This window comes from Aspergillus fumigatus, chromosome 6 (assembly GCF_000002655.1).
Source record: "Aspergillus fumigatus Af293 chromosome 6, whole genome shotgun sequence".
In the NCBI taxonomy this organism is placed as follows: domain Eukaryota; kingdom Fungi; phylum Ascomycota; class Eurotiomycetes; order Eurotiales; family Aspergillaceae; genus Aspergillus; species Aspergillus fumigatus.
This window is the reverse complement of record NC_007199.1, coordinates 85,749-103,645: the sequence shown is the minus strand read 5'-3', so window position 1 is coordinate 103,645 and position 17,897 is coordinate 85,749. Positions and strand designations below refer to the sequence as shown.

Sequence of the window (17,897 nt, the reverse complement as noted above, 5' to 3'; positions counted from 1 at the left end):
TCTGGTGTATTACCAATTACATGCGAAAAGGGTATATAAAGGGCCGGTGACAAGAGTGAATATGATGGCCGGATGATGATCCGCAGTCCAAGTATGAACTATGGAATTTTATGCCTGCCTCCACAGGTTGATGGAGAAGCGTAGAGAATCGATCCAAGATCAATCGCGCCCTGGTGTTACTCTATGTACTCGAGCTCCGGCTTGATGATAAGAGTCGGTCGGTAATCCTGGCTATTAAGTAAAGAGCCGCCGAGTATTTGTAAAACAATACTAACGAGCGTGGAGTGTCGGAGAGAGAGATTGGTTGTCACTGCCTGAGGCATCAAGTCTCGTCTCCTAGACACGTGCTCCGCTCTCTGTGGGCCGCCGTCTCTCGAGTTCTCCCAGCGACAACCATCCGTAATCCATCATCATGTCCTTTGATGGCTGGTAGAAGTCCCGATAACGACCCTCAGAACCTCCGTGCGCCTCGCAGGCGCGACGGCTGCTCCGAATGCCGACGCAAAAAAGTGAAAGTATGTCCATGTGACTCTCCTCAAATGGCTGGTTTGGCTCATCTACAATAATAGTGTGACCTCCGGAGGCCAGTGTGCTCTAGATGCATCCGATTCCCTAAAGAGTGTAGGTATGACTCCAGCTTTGTTGCTGTTCGGAGTCACTGTAGGAAATCATCTCCAGTGCGTGGCAAGCCGAGAAACCCATCACCAGCCAAAAGGAGCGTCATACCACTCCGAGCATCGCTCAATCCTTTGGCATGTCTGACATGTCCAGACTCTCACTTTCTCATGCATCACTTTGTTACTCAGACAATTCGGGTTCTTTTCCCTCTTGCCCCGCCTGTCTTTGGCCAGACTTTGGTGGCCACTGCGATGGAGACGCCGCATCTTCTGCACGCACTTCTCGCAGCCTCGTGCAGTCATTACGCTCGGCTTGTCCAGAAGCCTTCCGCTCATCAACTGACAGTATTGAAATTTACCAACCTCGCAGTTGCGGGTCTTCGTGCTGCACTGGCTGATCCTACCGAGACTCTCAGGCCTGAAACCGCCATGACAGCGATGGTATTATGTACCAATGATGTGTGTAATGGCAATGCTCGAACTTGGAAGGTCCATTTGTCTGGGGTAACGCAATTACTCACGGCCTTGCTTGCGAGGCATAAGACAGCTGACGGTGATCCTGACCCGTTTTTTCTGTGTCTTCTCAAGTGGTTCGCTGCTCTCGACATCCTGGCGGGTCTCTCAGGCACACATGAAGGATGTGTCAACGATGGGCAGTACTGGAACCTGACTCGGAACCCCAATTGCGGCAATGGCCACGTTGATGAGATCTGTGGCTACTCAACTCAGCTAATGCCTTTGCTGGCGCGAATCGGACAGTTGGCGCGGCGGAACGTGCATGAGCAGTCAATATTCGAAACCTATACTGAACCATCCTCTGCCCTTTCCGAGGAATTGACGCATGATGCGCAGGATCTGGAGACGAGAATACTCTCCATTGCCAACCAGGTCCCGTCGGCTGCCACGCTCGCCTTTCATGATCAAGTACTCGCATCCGAACTGCACAATACACACCTCGCCTTTATCCACTCCGCACTTTTACATCTCTATCGCCGGGTCGAACTGCTACCAAAGAGTCATCCCAAGGTCAGGGCGCAGGTTACGGCCATTCTCTACAACGTTCAGGCCATCAAACCATTCTCTCCTGCCAATGCCCTCATCCTGTGGCCTATTTTTAGCGCCGGTTGTGAGACCGATGATCTTCAAGAACGTCAGGCTATCCAAACAAGGATGGCGAATATGCAGACAATGGGCCTGGGGAACTTTACTAGAGCAAGGGACGCTCTTGCTCGTTATTGGGAGTCAGGCGCATCCTCGCGCTGGGACGTCTACTTTGCACAGTCTGGGCTGGAACTAGTTCTCTTTTGAACGCACTTTATACTTCATCTTATTTTTTCACTGGTAAATCATGGACAACAGATCTCCTTTCCTGTGATATTGTGATGATTTCCCTACTAAACGCAAGTGCATAGATTTGTCATTTCTGTTGTGCTCCAGGTTGGCAGTTGTGTCTATCTCTTTCACTGCTCCTCAAACAGCCACTGGCAGAGAGTGATAGGCATCGGCCATGAATTTCCGCAGCGCTTCCAGACCATCAATCAAGACCTGACGTTCGCATACATAGCCGATGCGGACATACCCCTTGAAGTTTGTGTCTTCTCCGAAGCACCTGCTGCCTGGAACAAACATCACTCCAAACTCCTTTTGCAAGCGTGTGCAGAACTCCACATCATCAATCGCAAGGTTGTCCTTATTCACAAACTTGATGAACGCTGTGGTGCCCCCATGTGGTCGGTTCCATCTCGTAGCCCAGGCGAATTCCCTCACAAAGCCATCGAGCAGATCGAGATTGCCTCTTGCAAGATCGAGGTTACGCTTGAGGATATTACTCACAGTTGGCTCTGACAATGCGCATGTAGCAATCCGGTCATCGACCTGACTGACCGAAATCAACGTGTAGTCGCGAGCTGTCGCGCACTGCTCTATGATTTCCCGGCTTCTGGATGCAATCCAGCCTACTCGAATCCCGGCCAAACTGAAAGCCTTGGTCACTGAGCTCGTGGCAACAGTCTTCTCATAATTGAAGGAAAGTATTGAAGGCGGCTCGTCCTGCCCGTTTTCCAGGGAATGGAAAAGCGGCCGGTACACCTCATCACTATGGATGATGATACCATGCTGGCGCGCAATATCTACAATCTCCTGCAGCACTTCACGGCTCAGGACAGCCCCAGTTGGATTCTGAGGATTGCTATGACTTTGTCAGGTCCACATTCACTTTCCGTCGGAGTAACTTAGTGACTGCTAGAGTGCTCACTTGATGATGATGACTTTGGTATTCGGTCTGATTAGCGATCTCAGGTCGTTCAAGCTGACCTGCCATCCATTCTGGCCATCTGCTCTCCAAAGGCTGACCTCCGCGCCGAAGGACTCGGGGACGGAGTAGAGCTGTTGGTAGGTGGGATAGTGGCAGATGACATGGTCACCCCGAGCAACATTTGCATATAGAGCCAGGAAGTTGGCGTGGATAGCGCCATTCGTTACAAGAATGTTGTCTTTCGACAGCGGCTCACATCGGTCGCTGCGATACAAGTGGGCGATGTTTGAGCGCAAGGCATCACTGCCCCGGATTGGTCCATACGTCTGCTTCTGAGAGAAGTCGACAAGGGTAGCTCTGTCCTTGTTCCCTGCGAAAGCCAAAAGATCGTCGAGTGAGATGGAAGCGCAGCAGGTTTCAGCGAGATTATGAGTTGCCCATGTCTCATGCGCGTCCATCCACTGTGAAAAGTCAGCCATCAGCTCCTGCGGCCTGACATTGATTCACTTGCCTTTTCTACAGCAAAGTCTTTGATGTGTCCCATTGTGTTGCTGTCTTGTTCAGAATCTTCGGTTCCAACTGACTCTGGATGAAGAAGAAGGTTGAAGAGAAGTAGGAAGAAGATTCGATATCTATAAGCAACTACAATGGTCCCAAGGACATATGGAGAACCCTCTGGTTTTGGTCCCTTCCGTCGGCTCCATTGCTTGGCATGCCGTGATTGGTTGAATCGCCTTGATTACCCAAAACGGAAATCCTGTATCCCCACGGAAGCGAGCGCCAGCCCCAACTCCGTCCTCAGTGTATAAATTCGTCATGGCCGTTGTCAATCTTCGTGTTCAATAAGTTCTACCTTTTTCATTGATCACTGATGTCTTCAACACCTTGTATCAATTTACTGAAAGGGTCGCCCGCCACGGCGCTTCTTCCCGTCCAGCGCCTAAGTGATGCTGCGGTATCAGCCTTGTCGAAGCCCGAGGTCACAGTAACCGGCTTGGACTATGGGCCGGATGAAGGTCACTTTCCACTCAGGACTCACCTTGCCGAGTGGTTGACGGCATACTACAAACCCTCTCAGCCGATTCAAGCGGATCGCATCTGCGTAACTGGAGGAGCGAGCCAGAACTTGTCGAATATTCTGCAAGTTTTTACTGATCCATCGCAAACAAGGTGCATATGGATGCCACAGGCGACTTATCATCTTGCATTCAGGATCTTTGAGGATGCAGGGTTTCACGGCCGGTTAAGGGCTGTTCCTGAGGATGAGGAGGGGATGGATGTGAAGTTTCTTGAACATGCTCTCGCTAATGACGAGGCAATTGCGGATAGGGTTCAGGTGAAGATACACCTTTAAGCCAATGATCTAAGGCTAACTTCCAATAGAGAGCGAAGTACAAGCGGGATGAACGCTACAGGAAGATATTCAACCACGTCATTTACTGCGTTCCGAATTTTTCCAATCCCACGGGCGTCACCATGTCTCTTAGGAGGCGAGAGGCTCTCGTCCGTTTAGCTCGCAGACTCAATGGTCTAGTAATCTGCGACGACGTCTATGACTTTCTACACTGGCCTGCCCCTCATTCTTCAAATAATGAAAGTACATGGAGTTCCATGCTCCCTCGCGTCCTGGATTTAGATCGCACGCTTGATGGTGGACCACGGGATAGTTTCGGCAACGTCGTCAGTAATGGGACATTTAGCAAGATCGTTGCCCCTGGCTGCCGCGTTGGATGGGCCGAGGGAGAGCCCCAATTAGTTTATGGCTTGTCACAAGTGTAAGTTCTGCCTACCGACTATGACTGTCGTCTTTGCTAAACGGGAATCACTATCACATAGAGGCTCTACAGTGTCAGGCGGCCCTCCATCCCAGCTCATGTCGACCTTCATTGATGAAATGCTACAAGATGGTTCTGTCACGAAGCATATCAGGGAGGTGTTAATCCCCGCGTACTCCCGCCGACACTCCATTATGGTATCGGCGGTCAAGGAGACATTGTCCCCTCTTGGAGTCGAGATACATGCAAATCCAAGTGACCCATTGCATGCTGGAGGCGTTTTTGTCTGGGTGAGGTTACCCTGGCCGCTCACTGCTCACAATGTCACCGAGAGAGCATTGCGGGAGGAGAATCTGATCGTCGGCAATGGTGACATTTTTGTCGTCCCTGGTGGTCAATATTCATTTCAACATGAATGTTTGAGGCTTTGCTTTGCTTGGGAAGACGAAACTGATTTGACCGAGGGAGTCCGGCGGTTGGAAAGGGTGCTAATCAGGATGGTCAATGAAGTCAAGAGCTGAAAAGTTAAATCCTGCTAACAGATTGGTGATCTCCATCTGTATTATGGTTCATTTGGCCCACAATGTTGATCAGAAGCTATGCGCAACGATGCTGCCAATGCAGTCGTCGCCCTCCCACCTCACTCAAAGAATGATGGCTATATATTTTAAGTCATAGAAGGCGAGCAGCCAATAGCTGCGGAGCTCCTCTATAGACTTGTAGTGCTGTGTCTGAGAATATTAGTTCTTAAACATCAGGGAATACAACATTGTCTTTAACGAGTGCTGCATGCAAGTCAGCGAGCGGGAGTCATAAGCATACCGAGATTTGCTCCAATATCCCACCCATGGTGTCTGAATATAGCTCACAGTCAGGCTCCGCGTCGAGTTTCGGTCTAGCCAGCTTGAATTGAATTCGGGGAATGAATTTCTCGTGGCAGCCCATAAATAGATGGAGCGATCGTGTCTCGGAAACCCCCAGGTTATTCAAAACCTCATTGCTATCGTCATTTTGGCCCACTACTGTATAAGAAATGCCTTTTCTAGAAAGTTGGCGTCCACTTGCGGCCGATCCGGTGCAATAAACCGGAAATAAGCTGGGAGGCTACGACACCACGAGGCCGGATGGATGGCTTTCACAGGATGCGCATCGTTTCTTGATACCAGGCTCGATTAAGTAGACCACAGCATAGAACGGCATAACTTCTCGAACACCTCCCGTTGTAGAAGCTGTCGCAGTGGTATGGCTCATCCCCTGCCCACCCGATGATGGAATGGTAATTGCAGGGAGAAGTAAGGTGCGCTGGGTGGCTGTCGCATGAATCAGTACATAGTATTCGTGCTTCAATACCGAAAGGGCATGGTATCACCGAATAGATAAATGTAGTCTCTTTAATTGATCTTGTCATCTATAGGGCAGGCTTTGTGCCTCATCAGCCTAATGCTTCCCTGGGGGCCAGGACTAACTCAGTGGATAGAGTCTACTTTGCGCAGAGAATGTGTGAGAAAAAAGAAACTCCATTCATGAGTTTTGCAATGGTATAGCACAGAAGAATCTGACTAGTTGCACATCTGGTTTATAACTGTATATACATCACCTGACAACGTGCAAGTTGCCAACCCAGGCGGGCAACTCCATACTCTAATCATGTATTCCAAGGTCAAGTAGAAACACCTTTCCAAAAGACACGCCCCTCCATAATCCGGCGCGCAGTTCGATAGACCGTCGCACAGCTTACATGACCGGTAGGGTCAAAGTCTGCGCCGACTAGCAGTTTGCCACTGGCATGGCCTAGAGTAATGCCAGCAGGATCTACTGGTTTGTCGCTTACCACGTCGGCCACAACAGTGCCGGACACCCTAGCGGCCGTCGCAAGAGCCAAAGCGACGGTGATGGGAACGGCTTTATGCGGCTGGCCGACTGAGAGAGCGCGAACCACCAGATCGACATCCTTTGGCGTCTGCATCATTCCCGATGTATAAGCATCTGACGGAGATGAAACGAGGCAGATCTTGGGAACACTCCCAGGCACTTCTTTTGTTGTTCCAGCCAGTCCCATCTTCACCCCAGCTTGCCGACGGATCGAATCCAACTGTGAGAGTAGAGTAGGATGCGCATCGATCTTATCTGGCGCCAGATTTCCTGGTACCCCCAAGTCAGAAGCACGCACGAAAACACATGGATTGCCCACATCGACACATGATGCGGGAATGTCGTCAAAGCAATCGACACTCTTCCCAGTTGGTAGCAATTTGCCCGTCCTTGAGCCGGCAGGGTCAATGAAATCGAGTCGTATTCGAGCGCCAGTACTGGCCACGCCATCGATAGCAAAACCTCCAGCTGCTGCCGCCTCCCCGTCCACTACAGGGAACGTCGATCGGATGATCTTTCCCGTGTTGGTATTGAATATTCGGACAGATACAACGTCAGCGTCGTCAGCCACGGGGAACAGACCAGTATCGACTGCATATGGCCCAACCGCACTAATCATGTTCCCACAGTTGCTGGAATAATCCACATCCATGTTCTTCACCCCGAGCGAAACAAAGGTGTACTCAACATCAGCATCCGGCCGGTCGGATTTGCTGACCACGCACACCTTGGACAGACTGGAGATGCCGCCCCCCATCCCGTCTAGCTGGCGTCCATATGGATCGGGACTTCCGATGGTACCACGGAAGATGTCATCCCACTGTTGTTGCTCCGACGGTAGATCCTCTTTTCGGAAGAAGATGGCACGCGATGTCCCCCCACGGTAATATGCTGCTGGAATGCTGTTTTGCTTTTTGGAAAATGGAGCTGTGCTAGATATGAATTGTCGATGTACTCTTACATTCTGGCTGCGTAGTGGAGAGGGATGAAGTAGCCATCTGAGGGGTCTAGACACCATCATAGATCACATGCAGAGGGCTGTTCAACACCCGTCAAATGGAGTAGAAGTTTATTGAAAAAGGACGAAAATGAGTAATCGAGCAAGATCCCCCTTCGATGGCTGTCGCAAATAACTAGTGGAGGTTGCGAGAAGAGGACCGCGGTGAGAAAGAGAAGTTCAAGTTGATATGGCGGGAATCCTCCGATCTCGGCACTTTCCCGTATCGTGTAACTGCCGATGGGTTACAGACATCTAGGGTCGTATATGGAAGTTTCGATTTTCTAATTAGACCAAATCGCAGTTATACAATTCCTGGAACTGGTCGCGGCTGATTGTGTGCAGCCGCCAGGTATTCTGCGACATGGGAAGGGGTTCGGTCAGATTTGATCTTGGGTTGTTTCCGAGTGTGAGGCATATAGAGCAGTTCGCCGGGCTCATGATATCCACAGGTCCGCAAAAGCGATCTTTCGCTGCGTCGTGCCGGCAGCTCGCTTCCACAAGGGGATAGTCTCAATGTCCATGAAGTCGACGAACAAGCGAACGTGGCGCAGCGCGGTCGCGGAATCTGCGATAGGGCCAATGACCGAGTCAGCCGGCGTTCTGATTCGAAAGCTCTCGTCCTCCGGGTCGGAAATGCCTTTGGGGCTGGAGGAATGTAAATTGGCTGTCCATTGTGTCGCGTCGATCGGGTCTTGATGTGATTCATCGACAAGGTCACCCCAGTGTGACTCCAGAGGGCTAGACATCCTTTCATCAGCGGAACATAGTAGTACGATGCTGTAAAAGGCCGGAAGAAGACGCGGGGGCTTCGCTTGGGCCATAGGTCTCCATGATCGGTCAGTCGGGAAAGCAGGAGGAGGAGCTCAGGCGACTGTATTCAGACCCTCTGGATCCATGTTCACTCATTCTCCAGCTCGACCAGTGTTTCGGGAACTATAAGTCCCTACCGACGACGGTTGTTTTCATGCCACATTTCGTTGTATATGCTGTGGTGGCCTTGGAGGACCTCGATGATAGCCAGCCTATCTTCGAGAGGCTGCCGGTTTTGAAGTGATGATAGTCCAGGGTTTGGACTTCTACCTTCTACGGCATTCGTTGGCGTTTCTTCTCCCATTTCTCCTGTCATTCTTTCTTTATCTGCTCGTCTTCCTCAAAATTCAAGTCATCGGCCAAAATCCTTTGCGTCGCGCGCCTTTGCAACAGTCTCTGGGGCCTTGGGGAGAGTTCCCTGCCTGGTGCGTCCGCTATGGCCATCTTTTCCAATTGGAAGTTGATATCTTACGGCAGGGAAACCGCATGCATAACCATAGGCTTGCGTCAATATGAAGGTGAATTCGCGTCTAGCTCACTCCTTTGTCACAGAATCCTGTTAGCCGCCTAGATCTGTAGGTCAGCTGTGCAGGTTGATGGGCAGCATGTGGCGCGCTAAAAGGGGAGCTGATTTTTACTAGTGTAAATGCGCGAGGCTGACAGGTTATTTTGAAGCTACCATTGGCGTAGATTGCCGCTGCCGTAGCCGCTGGTTGTGATATGAAACGAGCTGAAATGCATCCTGCAGCTGTTTAGATGACGGCGCGTCAATCGCCCCAGCCCACATCAGCCTGAACAGGTCAGTTTCGGCGAGGTCACGATTACAATGAGGACCACGTTCTCCACGTATCTATATAATAATGGCTCCGTACCCTCCAGACCACCGTTTGAACAGTCACCCATAGTCAACTCAACTTGAAGTTTCGGCCATGACGCCGAGGGCAGGAGCTCCTGTCGGGAGCAGGTTAGCCGCACACGCTGCCGCTTTTGTCAGCACTGAAGGCCATGATATGCATATTGCAATGGCGGGGACGTCGAGATATGACGATGATGAGCGCCAATTTGTGCCGCCGAACTTTCACAAGTGAGTGTCAATCATGAAGAGAATTTGTTATCGTCAGTGTCATACAGGTTGGAACGAAAAGGCTAACGTACTCGCACAGGTCGCTTGAAGAGCTTCTGAAACGCTACCTGCCCGAGAACTTGGGCTTGCAGTTCCAGGCAGACGCAAACCAGCTTGAGGAGCTAGCCAACGAGGTCGCAAATACTGAGGCTCGATAGCCGGACCGCCATAAGACGTTCTGGCATTCTCTATGGTACCATGTAGGCGATACCAAAGATACTCTGGATCCATGGGTTGCCCTCATTCCAAATGAGTATGGGTTAGCAGTCGTCAAGACTGGTTTGGCAGTGGTTTTCAAAGTATGTCTTGCAGCCTCGTCAACGTCCACTTGCTAAAGTTGTTTTAGCCAGCCGAAAAATCTGTGGAGAGAGGCGACGAAAGATTGAGAGAACGTTCATGGCTATCCGAGAAGCACTTACTCGAGCCGATCCGGCAAAGAGAAGCTTTCGGAGTAACCAGGAGATCTGCGTTTCTGCGGACCATTTGATCCGGTCTATCGTGGAGTGCATCGAGGATATGATCTTACTGACCTCTAAAGAAAAGACCTCGTGGAGACAGAAACTGGCCACTGCTCCCAGGTTCAGGCATCGAACGCCACCGCCAGATCCTGATATGATTCTGGGCAAGCTGGAAGAGGCTCTGGAGGAATTCGAGCGCGTGATCGATCAGGTACGGAATAATGTTATTGAAGGTACAGGACTTCTGACTCAGTCAATGGCAATGAGACTGCCTGTCATGAATCGCAGTATTCTGGAGACAAATGAGAGCCTTAGAGTGTTCGATGAGAAGCAGGATGAACGGGATAAGGACTACAAAAGGGGCTATGATGCTCTCTACAACTTACTCCATCAAATTAGGGCAGATATACAGAATATCGCTGCAAGGGAGAACAATAGACAGAACATGCAAGGGGATGATCAGGTTATAACAAGAAATGAAGTCCTCCAAATCTTGCTGGAATCCAAGAGTAGGGCGGAATTTACCTTGTTTTGAGGCCATGTCACTGACCGTGGGGAACAATAGGACAGCGAATCGAGATTGAAAGGCTGCGGCGAGATTCGCTACACCCGCAAATCCAGACAGCTCATCAAGGATGATCAGCTCCTCTATATTCTCACAGGGTTAGCCGATTTCCGACAATTGCGAACTAGCAGACCTAAGACAAATGCTCCAACAACCGAACAATGACCTGCAAAAGTGCCTTTCGTACAAGGGCAAGCTGAATACAGAGACTCAGGGCCAGGTGCAAGAATCAATGTTGAGAAACAGCCGAGTTCTGACATGGCTAAACTGTCTTGAATCCGATCTTATTCTCGTCGATGCAAACATCGACGACCCCGGCATGCCCAAGACAACCCCTTTGTCTGTACTGTGTGCCACCTTGGTTACCAGTATGGTCACTGCACATCCGGAGGATGTCGTCGTTTTCCATTCCGTGGCCAGCACTTCTTGCCTAAAGACTCCTGGTACGGTCCAAATGGACTGGTTCGCTTTCTTGCAATGCAGTTGCTGGTGAGGCTGTTGGACATGAAGCGCTGTGATCTCGGCTTTATCGACGATTGGGGCTTCGTTGAAGGGCTCGAAAACTACGACTTATCGAGTTTATGCGATTCGCTGTACCATCTTATAGCACAGTTTTCCGCGCAGACTGCCGTCTACTGCGTCATCGATACCATCTCTCTCTTTGATAACCCGAGAACGCTGCCAGATTTGAAGACCGTAATGGACTGCTTCCACGACATTGTTCGGGACACCTCGCTGAGCCCAGCAGTGAAGATTCTGTGTACAAATCCGATGCGCAGCAAGAGAACCATGAAGCAATTGCCGATTTTTCAAGGTGACCCCACCCGCCTCGTCAATTTGATAACAGCTACAGCTGCTTTCACAACGGCAGCGCCAATATCAGATCGAGTGGTTGGAAGGGCAATTTCACGACAGTCTCCAAACTCCAGGTCCCGAATTCGGGGCAGATATGGAACCGACTTGGACAACACCTGGTGACCGCGGAGACAGACAAAACCCAAGTGCTGAGATGAACACTAGAGGGTGTCACTACCTTAATGACTAGCCTCTGCACGCAACAACCTTCTGCCCTCCACATCTGCCAAGCGCTCTCTGAGTGCATATATTTCCTCATCCAATTCCTGGCTTGAGGCAACGCGATACTTCCATCTCAGGATCAATGCTGAAATGAGCAACAGCCCAATGGAAACCAGGGACGACCACTGTCCAACTTGCTGGGGATTCTCTTGGGACGGTCCATCATTGTGAATGTACCATTCAATCCAGACGACAAACGCAACTAGTGTCAACGGACTGATGATGATGCTCAGTAGCAGTCCAATGAGAATGAGTGAGTCAGCTAATAGACGGAGGCATTCTTTGGCAAAGCGCCTGCTTAAGATGGATCGACACCGGTGCCAAGTAGAGATCTTGCGCGAAGGGATATCATTCTGGCATGCAAGTTCCTTCAACAGACAGAATCCCTCCCGGAAGCTTGTCCATATGGCCTTTCGCTCTCGCCAAACGACCACCATCTGCACGGACGGGATTCGAGAACGGTAGGGAAAGAATCTTGACACAAGCAGGATGATGTTGAGAATGACAGTGACGCCAAGAAGACTATATATGTAACGCCGTGAATAAATAAACTTGTTCCAGAACGAGTGTGGATGGTCCAGTTCTGAGCGACTGGTCGCAACCCACACCTCCAAAGACGTCTGCTGGCGAAGGATCTGACTGGAGTTGAAACAAGGGTTGAAGCAGATGTCACCGAGTTGGCCCCAGAGTGTGACATTGGAGAATATGCTCCAGACACTATTGTTCCAAGTGGATGTTCTCCACGATGCTTGCCATCCGTCGCTCGATGATTCGTCGAATGGAGGCAGGTCAGGATAGCAAAACATGGATTGGGTTGGTGTGTTTTTTGCAGTACTCGAGTAAATCAACGCGCAAATAGAACCTGCAAACATCAAGATATTCCAGAGGTAGAAGAGGATAACTCGGATGCGCTCTTGCGAGAGAACACGGGACCAGCATTGCAAGGGCAGAAACACAAGATAGCCCGTGATTACAATAGCACTGACTGCGTCGGCATCCAGCTCCACAGCGGCTGGCCGGACTATCACATTTTCTCTCCCAGTGATGAGTTGAGGGAATCTATCCCAGAGGCTGGTATTCTTGGGGAGATAGGGGATGGTTACTGGACCGGGGTCCGCAGGCGACGAGGGACTGGAAACAAGAATGAACGCCTGGATGGCGGCGACTCCTGCGTATGTTGCTGCAGCACCCAGAAAGACGTCAGCCAGCCATCCTGTCCACCGTGTCACACAGCTGGCGAGAAGAAGAGCGTAGAAGAGATAACGCGGGCAAGAATCATAAATGGTGCTAATGGGATAGAAACAGACGGCTTCCTGGGCGATGAAAAGAGGATCACGTGTACTCATTCTAAAACGCTGTACAAAGAGCCAGCAGAAAATAATGCATGCTCAAGAATTCATTGTATTTCCAGCTTTCCATAGGCATGTACTCCAAAGAGGTCGGCAGTTATTTTCAACATGTGGAGACTTTTCCCGGGTGTGGGGATGGACTCGGTTCAATGACATCAACCATTATGGTATACTTCTTCCTAAACGTTCCATGATCTAAGGTACTCTTGATCTAAGGTACTCTAACAGATCCTAAACTTTATGTATTTTGACAGGAACACGCCATCTGGCGTCTCGTTGATCCTCCACTTTAATCATCAGCATAGGGAATTGTTGATGACATCCGCGTTCCTATGCAGTATAGCTTCCTGGCGACGACAGGTTGTCAATACGGCCGAGCAGGAATTCCAATTGACGGTAAGCTGCTCCAGGCGTGTACTGCGGGATTTCTATTGCGGCGGTCAGAACGAAACATGAAGGTACAAATGATTCTCCTTACCGTGGCCAGCCATGTAGACTGTTGAGAAGGTCAGGCCGCGCTCAGTGTGCGCGGTACCCAAATACCCAGCCCCCGCGTTTAAGGTGTAGGGATTCGGCGCAGTAGATGTCACAAGCTCTGCAAGGCCATAATGATATGGAACGTAAAGGGGTTCTACCGGCGGGTGCTGAAAGCCCTGCGCGCCGTTCCACGTCATATTTTGAATCGTCGCGAGAGATCCGTTCACGAATAGCAGATAGTCGAGCCATCCATGTCCGATAAGAACGTTGTTGGTACGCTCAATCACACTAGGGAGAGGGCCAAGGGCGCTGGGGACCGATTGATCGCCTTTGGCGAAGATCGTGGTCTCCCCACAGACGGAGTAGTCCGTTGGAGGGACGTGAAGGGCTTTTTGGACATCCGAGCGATTGAAATAATTATTAGGACCTCCAGCCAACGAGGGGAAGCCCATCTCATCCCATAGGTACGGACAGAAGTCGGTGAGATGGTAGAAGTTGAAGCAAGGGTTGACGTAGTAGGCCGCCTCAACGATATCATCCCAAAGGGCGCAGTTGTTCTTGGATGGGTCGGGGGCTACAGGAAATTCCTTTGGGGGTGGGTAGGTAATAGCCTCGTCTAAAAACTTGTTGTATCCGCATTCCTCAGCGCGTTTATTGATATGCTTAACGAAAGTGTCATTGAGAGAGAAGACGTTCAGGTACTGGTTCAGATGGCTGACAGCGGGTGCTACTCGACATGTTAGCCCTGAAGAATAATGAACAGATATCATGGAAGATGCCCATACCATAAATCATCACAGAATCGTCGTTGATGGACGGATCGTTGATTTGGATGCCCTTCACATTGAAGTACTTTTTATCCTTCTCGTCCAGCATGGCCGAGGCGATGTAGGGAATATACTGCCCAGCATAGCTTTCTCCAGTGATATACACCTTGCGACCATGCAGATTAAAAGTATCCACGAAGTGCTTGAACCAGCTCTTAAACTGCCTTGCAACATCCTCCTCATTGTTGACGGTGGACGGCCCCGGGGAGAAGCCAGTTCCGGCCGGTTGATCCACATAGACCATGTTGGTCAGGTTAGTCCACGAGTATGGATTGCGGATGGGCTTGTAGGTACCCGACTGCCAGAGAAAAGGGCCATTTTCCTGCAGCAATCCGTCGAGCGAACTACATCCAGGGCCTCCATTCAACCAGATAGTGATCTACCGACTGTCAGTCAGGTGCACTAATTTTCATACTGAATCTGCATCTACCTCGTCATGCGCTTTGGGGTTCTGAGAGGGGAAGAACCAGAAGAATAGGCTGGAATTCCCAGCTGGCGTGTTGGGAAGGGTACCGGCATAAGATTCACCCACGTCGAAGTCCACCTCGGGAATCCCGGTGCCATTTACCAGAAATCCTAACAATCATTAGACCAGGTGACTGACTGGTAGGTAGATTAAACACACGCTGCGTCTGCTTATTCAGATACTTATAGCCTCCATCATCGGCAACAGTGACAGCCCGGGGCTTGAGATGGCCATGATCTAGCTTGATTGGTCTGACTGCTTTACGATGCGGATTTTCCAGAGCCACAGCGGAGCTCGCCACGAGCAGGGTGATGACAATGACTGCGAAATGCATTCTGGCGTGATTGACAAACCAACAGCAGTTACTCTTGGGGAAGGTGCATGCTTTATATTTTGGAGCAACATTCGCATCCCTACCCTATTGAGGTGCACGACTCCAAGAAAATGTGGAGAAAAGCTTCGCCCCGCTTGGGAAGCTTGTACAATAGATAACGATCTTCACTGTGTGACTAGGTGAGCCGATCCTGAAATGGTCATACCGTCAAAAAAGGGTTTACGAGTCTTCTTAATGTTACATCTGATACTGTGTATGGACCCATATTCCTGTGCTTACCCACTGCCCTCCGCCGGACGTCCGACTTCTCGACAGACCTGAGAGTGGGATTGATTATTGCATGATATTGAACCAATGGAATACGGTCTTCGATGCAGGGAATGATATATATTTCTCTGCACAGTGGACTAAAATGGATTACAAAGCAGCGGTGATGCTCAGGATACACTGAATGGATGATTATAGAGGTTAATGTGCTCACATTACGGCATAGCTGGTCTGATAGCCGTCCAGCTGGAAGCAGTCCCTGGTCGTCGATCAAGGACTGGACATTCGAGCCCACATTATTGACCTTTTTCCCTGACCGGAACATGAGGCACCACTCGTTCGCGAGATATATTTGCATCACGTGAGCAATACTCTGCACTTATATTTTTGGTTCCTGGTTGTTCCATCTGGCCTGAGGCCTCCGTCTGATTCAGGAGGGATTTGTTGCTGCCTATACCGATCAACCAATCAGATGGAGACATCGGAACTTCAAAAGCCGGCAGCTGGGCATTTGCTGCCTCAGGCTTCAGCTCCGGCACGGGCGGGTGTTCCCGTATTCCCGGATTCCACCTCCCAAATCCAAACTCCCATCATCCACTTCCATCATCACATCACATCACTTTGCTATCCACCACAGACAGCATCTTAATCTCTCCACCACAATCTCCGTTGGCGTCTCATTATGCCGCGATGGAAACGCAAAGGGAAACCTTTGACCAGCGCGAATGATTCGCAACCTTTATTGACGACAACAACAACAGGCGAAGACGGACGGAGCCCATCAGAATCTCACTCGATCGCCCTTAGCTCTCTTCGAGCAGTCTCCAGTGAGACCTGCAATGCAACTGAAGCGCAGAGACTCGCAAAGCAACACGCCGAATTTGGTCCTCTCGGCCACCCGTCGCATCTCTATGTGAGCAAACACAGCGGGGGCGAAATTGCCGACCCGGTCCTCGACGAGCCGCCGTACTTCACCGCTTTCACGACCTACATCAGCTTCCTCATTTTGATCTTCCTCGGCCACTTCCATGATTTTTGCGACAAGTACTTCCGATCTCACACCTACAAGCACCTCCGCCCGCAGAATGGCTATGCCTCGTTGTACAGTGATTTCGAGAGCTTCTATACACGACGCATGAAGCGGCGGATCAATGATTGTTTCGAGCGACCGACCACCGGGGTTCCAGGAAGATATATCACTTTGTTGGATCAGCAGTCGAATGACAACCTCCATTTCCGGCTCACCGGGACGACCACGGACACGTTGAACCTTAGCTCGTACAACTATCTGGGATTTGCTCAGTCCGAAGGGCCCTGTTCTGATCTCGCCGAAGAAACGATTCGGCAGAATGGGATCACTATGGCGGGCTCAGTTGCTGAACCCGGCACCCCACAGCTCCATGCGGAGGTCGAGCAGCTAGTTGCGCGATTCGTGGGCAAGGAGGATGCGATTGTGTTCTCCATGGGCTTTGTGACCAATGCCACGATTTTCCCTGCCCTCATGGAGAAGGGATGCTTGATCCTTTCGGATGAATTCAATCACGCGTCCATTCGCTTTGGGGCTCGTCTCTCAGGAGCTGCCATCCAGGTCTTTTCCCATAACAATATGGCGGATCTGGAGAGGCGACTTCGAGAGGCAATCTCGCAGGGCCAACCCCGCACCCACCGGCCCTGGAAGAAGATTCTGGTCTCGGTCGAAGGACTATATTCCATGGAAGGCACAATGTGCAATCTACCTCGCATCTTGGAGCTGAAAAAGAGATATAAATTCTACCTCTTCGTTGATGAAGCTCACTCCATCGGCGCGATCGGGCCTCGTGGGCGGGGAGTCTGCGATTTCTTCAAGGTCGATCCTGCCGAGGTCGATATCCTCATGGGTACATTTACCAAGTCCTTTGGTGCCAACGGTGGGTATATTGCGGCAGACAAGGCCCTCATTAAGAAACTGCGTGCCACAAATGCTGGACAAGTCTTCGGCGAGGCTCCTGCTCCCGCTGTCCTGGCACAGATTTCCTCCTCCTTGCGACTGATCGCCGATGAGGATCCCCAACACCCAGGACAGGGACTTGAACGCGTGCAAAGACTTGGGTTCAATTCGCGATATTTGCGACTGGGCCTCAAACGGCTTGGTTTTATCGTCTACGGACATGATGATTCGCCCATTGTGCCGCTAATGCTGTACAACCCAGCCAAGATGCCGGCATTCTCCCATGAGATGCTACGACGGAAGATCTCTGTCGTGGTGGTGACCTATCCCGCCACCCCGCTGGAGCTGTCTCGGGCCCGACTCTGCGTCTCTGCTGCTCATACAAAGGATGATCTGGACCACATACTCCGAGTGTGTGACGAGATCGGCAATACTTTGGGGTTAAAATATTCCACGGGGGTGGCTGGAGGATTAAGAGAACCGCTGCCGCCGGGACTGAGTGCTCGAGAGGCCCGGAAACTAATTAGCCCCCCACGCTGGAACGTAGAAGAAGTCATTGAGCGAGGTGTTCGAGATGTACACAACCCCCTCTATTGACCATGGTGTTGGATGGAGTAAATAAGTACATACCAGCATACAAGTATAATGTGTAATCTCTAGATCTATGATATCTAGATACTAATAATGAGGACATGACGA

General features: G+C 50.7%; 11 protein-coding genes across 11 annotated transcripts; 6 read left to right on the top strand and 5 right to left on the bottom strand.

Annotated features, from left to right (window-relative positions):
• Positions 1-492: 492 nt before the first annotated feature.
• AFUA_6G00400 (transcription factor domain-containing protein) lies at positions 493-1,925 on the top strand (the record flags this gene model as incomplete). Its single annotated transcript, XM_726422.2, has 1 exon — positions 493-1,925. Exon 1 carries the CDS (start codon positions 786-788, stop codon positions 1,923-1,925), a length of 1,140 nt encoding a protein of 379 aa, XP_731515.1. The 5' UTR covers positions 493-785.
• Positions 1,926-2,087: 162 nt separating this feature from the next.
• AFUA_6G00390 (putative aminotransferase) lies at positions 2,088-3,350 on the bottom strand (the record flags this gene model as incomplete). The annotated part of the gene is made up of 2 exons (XM_726423.1): positions 2,088-2,805; positions 2,872-3,350. The coding sequence occupies 2 exons, from the start codon at positions 3,348-3,350 to the stop codon at positions 2,088-2,090; spliced, it is 1,197 nt and encodes a 398-aa protein (XP_731516.1).
• A 37-nt stretch (positions 3,351-3,387) lies between these two features.
• Positions 3,388-3,575, bottom strand: AFUA_6G00380 (uncharacterized protein; the record flags this gene model as incomplete). Its single annotated transcript, XM_077804917.1, is given in 2 exon segments — positions 3,388-3,503; positions 3,518-3,575. 2 exon segments carry the CDS (start codon positions 3,573-3,575, stop codon positions 3,388-3,390), a joined length of 174 nt encoding a protein of 57 aa, XP_077661053.1.
• Positions 3,576-3,742: 167 nt separating this feature from the next.
• On the top strand, positions 3,743-5,167 carry AFUA_6G00370 (aminotransferase-like domain-containing protein; the record flags this gene model as incomplete). The annotated part of the gene is made up of 3 exons (XM_726425.1): positions 3,743-4,207; positions 4,255-4,646; positions 4,708-5,167. The coding sequence occupies 3 exons, from the start codon at positions 3,743-3,745 to the stop codon at positions 5,165-5,167; spliced, it is 1,317 nt and encodes a 438-aa protein (XP_731518.1).
• A 399-nt stretch (positions 5,168-5,566) lies between these two features.
• AFUA_6G00360 (DUF453 domain protein) lies at positions 5,567-9,150 on the bottom strand. Its single transcript, XM_726426.3, has one exon. The coding sequence runs from the start codon at positions 7,537-7,539 to the stop codon at positions 6,307-6,309; it is 1,233 nt and encodes a 410-aa protein (XP_731519.2). The 5' UTR covers positions 7,540-9,150; the 3' UTR covers positions 5,567-6,306.
• A 107-nt stretch (positions 9,151-9,257) lies between these two features.
• AFUA_6G00350 (uncharacterized protein) lies at positions 9,258-9,609 on the top strand (the record flags this gene model as incomplete). The annotated part of the gene is made up of 2 exons (XM_726427.1): positions 9,258-9,412; positions 9,492-9,609. The coding sequence occupies 2 exons, from the start codon at positions 9,258-9,260 to the stop codon at positions 9,607-9,609; spliced, it is 273 nt and encodes a 90-aa protein (XP_731520.1).
• Positions 9,610-9,847: 238 nt separating this feature from the next.
• AFUA_6G00340 (uncharacterized protein) lies at positions 9,848-10,444 on the top strand (the record flags this gene model as incomplete). The annotated part of the gene is made up of 1 exon (XM_726428.2): positions 9,848-10,444. The coding sequence occupies one exon, from the start codon at positions 9,848-9,850 to the stop codon at positions 10,442-10,444; it is 597 nt and encodes a 198-aa protein (XP_731521.2).
• Positions 10,445-10,532: 88 nt separating this feature from the next.
• On the top strand, positions 10,533-11,452 carry AFUA_6G00330 (uncharacterized protein; the record flags this gene model as incomplete). Its single annotated transcript, XM_726429.3, has 2 exons — positions 10,533-10,922; positions 10,958-11,452. The coding sequence occupies exons 1-2, from the start codon at positions 10,617-10,619 to the stop codon at positions 11,450-11,452; spliced, it is 801 nt and encodes a 266-aa protein (XP_731522.2). The 5' UTR covers positions 10,533-10,616.
• A 56-nt stretch (positions 11,453-11,508) lies between these two features.
• Positions 11,509-12,967, bottom strand: AFUA_6G00320 (uncharacterized protein; the record flags this gene model as incomplete). Its single annotated transcript, XM_726430.2, has 1 exon — positions 11,509-12,967. The coding sequence occupies exon 1, from the start codon at positions 12,895-12,897 to the stop codon at positions 11,509-11,511; it is 1,389 nt and encodes a 462-aa protein (XP_731523.1). The 5' UTR covers positions 12,898-12,967.
• Positions 12,968-13,022: 55 nt separating this feature from the next.
• On the bottom strand, positions 13,023-15,342 carry cpdS (uncharacterized protein). The gene is made up of 5 exons (XM_077804916.1): positions 14,830-15,342; positions 14,635-14,780; positions 14,163-14,583; positions 13,379-14,104; positions 13,023-13,328 (listed from the first exon to the last, which is right to left on the bottom strand). Exons 1-5 carry the CDS (start codon positions 15,002-15,004, stop codon positions 13,231-13,233), a joined length of 1,566 nt encoding a protein of 521 aa, XP_077661052.1. The 5' UTR covers positions 15,005-15,342; the 3' UTR covers positions 13,023-13,230.
• A 611-nt stretch (positions 15,343-15,953) lies between these two features.
• AFUA_6G00300 (putative serine palmitoyltransferase 1) lies at positions 15,954-17,795 on the top strand (the record flags this gene model as incomplete). Its single annotated transcript, XM_726432.1, has 1 exon — positions 15,954-17,795. The coding sequence occupies one exon, from the start codon at positions 15,954-15,956 to the stop codon at positions 17,793-17,795; it is 1,842 nt and encodes a 613-aa protein (XP_731525.1).
• Positions 17,796-17,897: the final 102 nt, after the last annotated feature.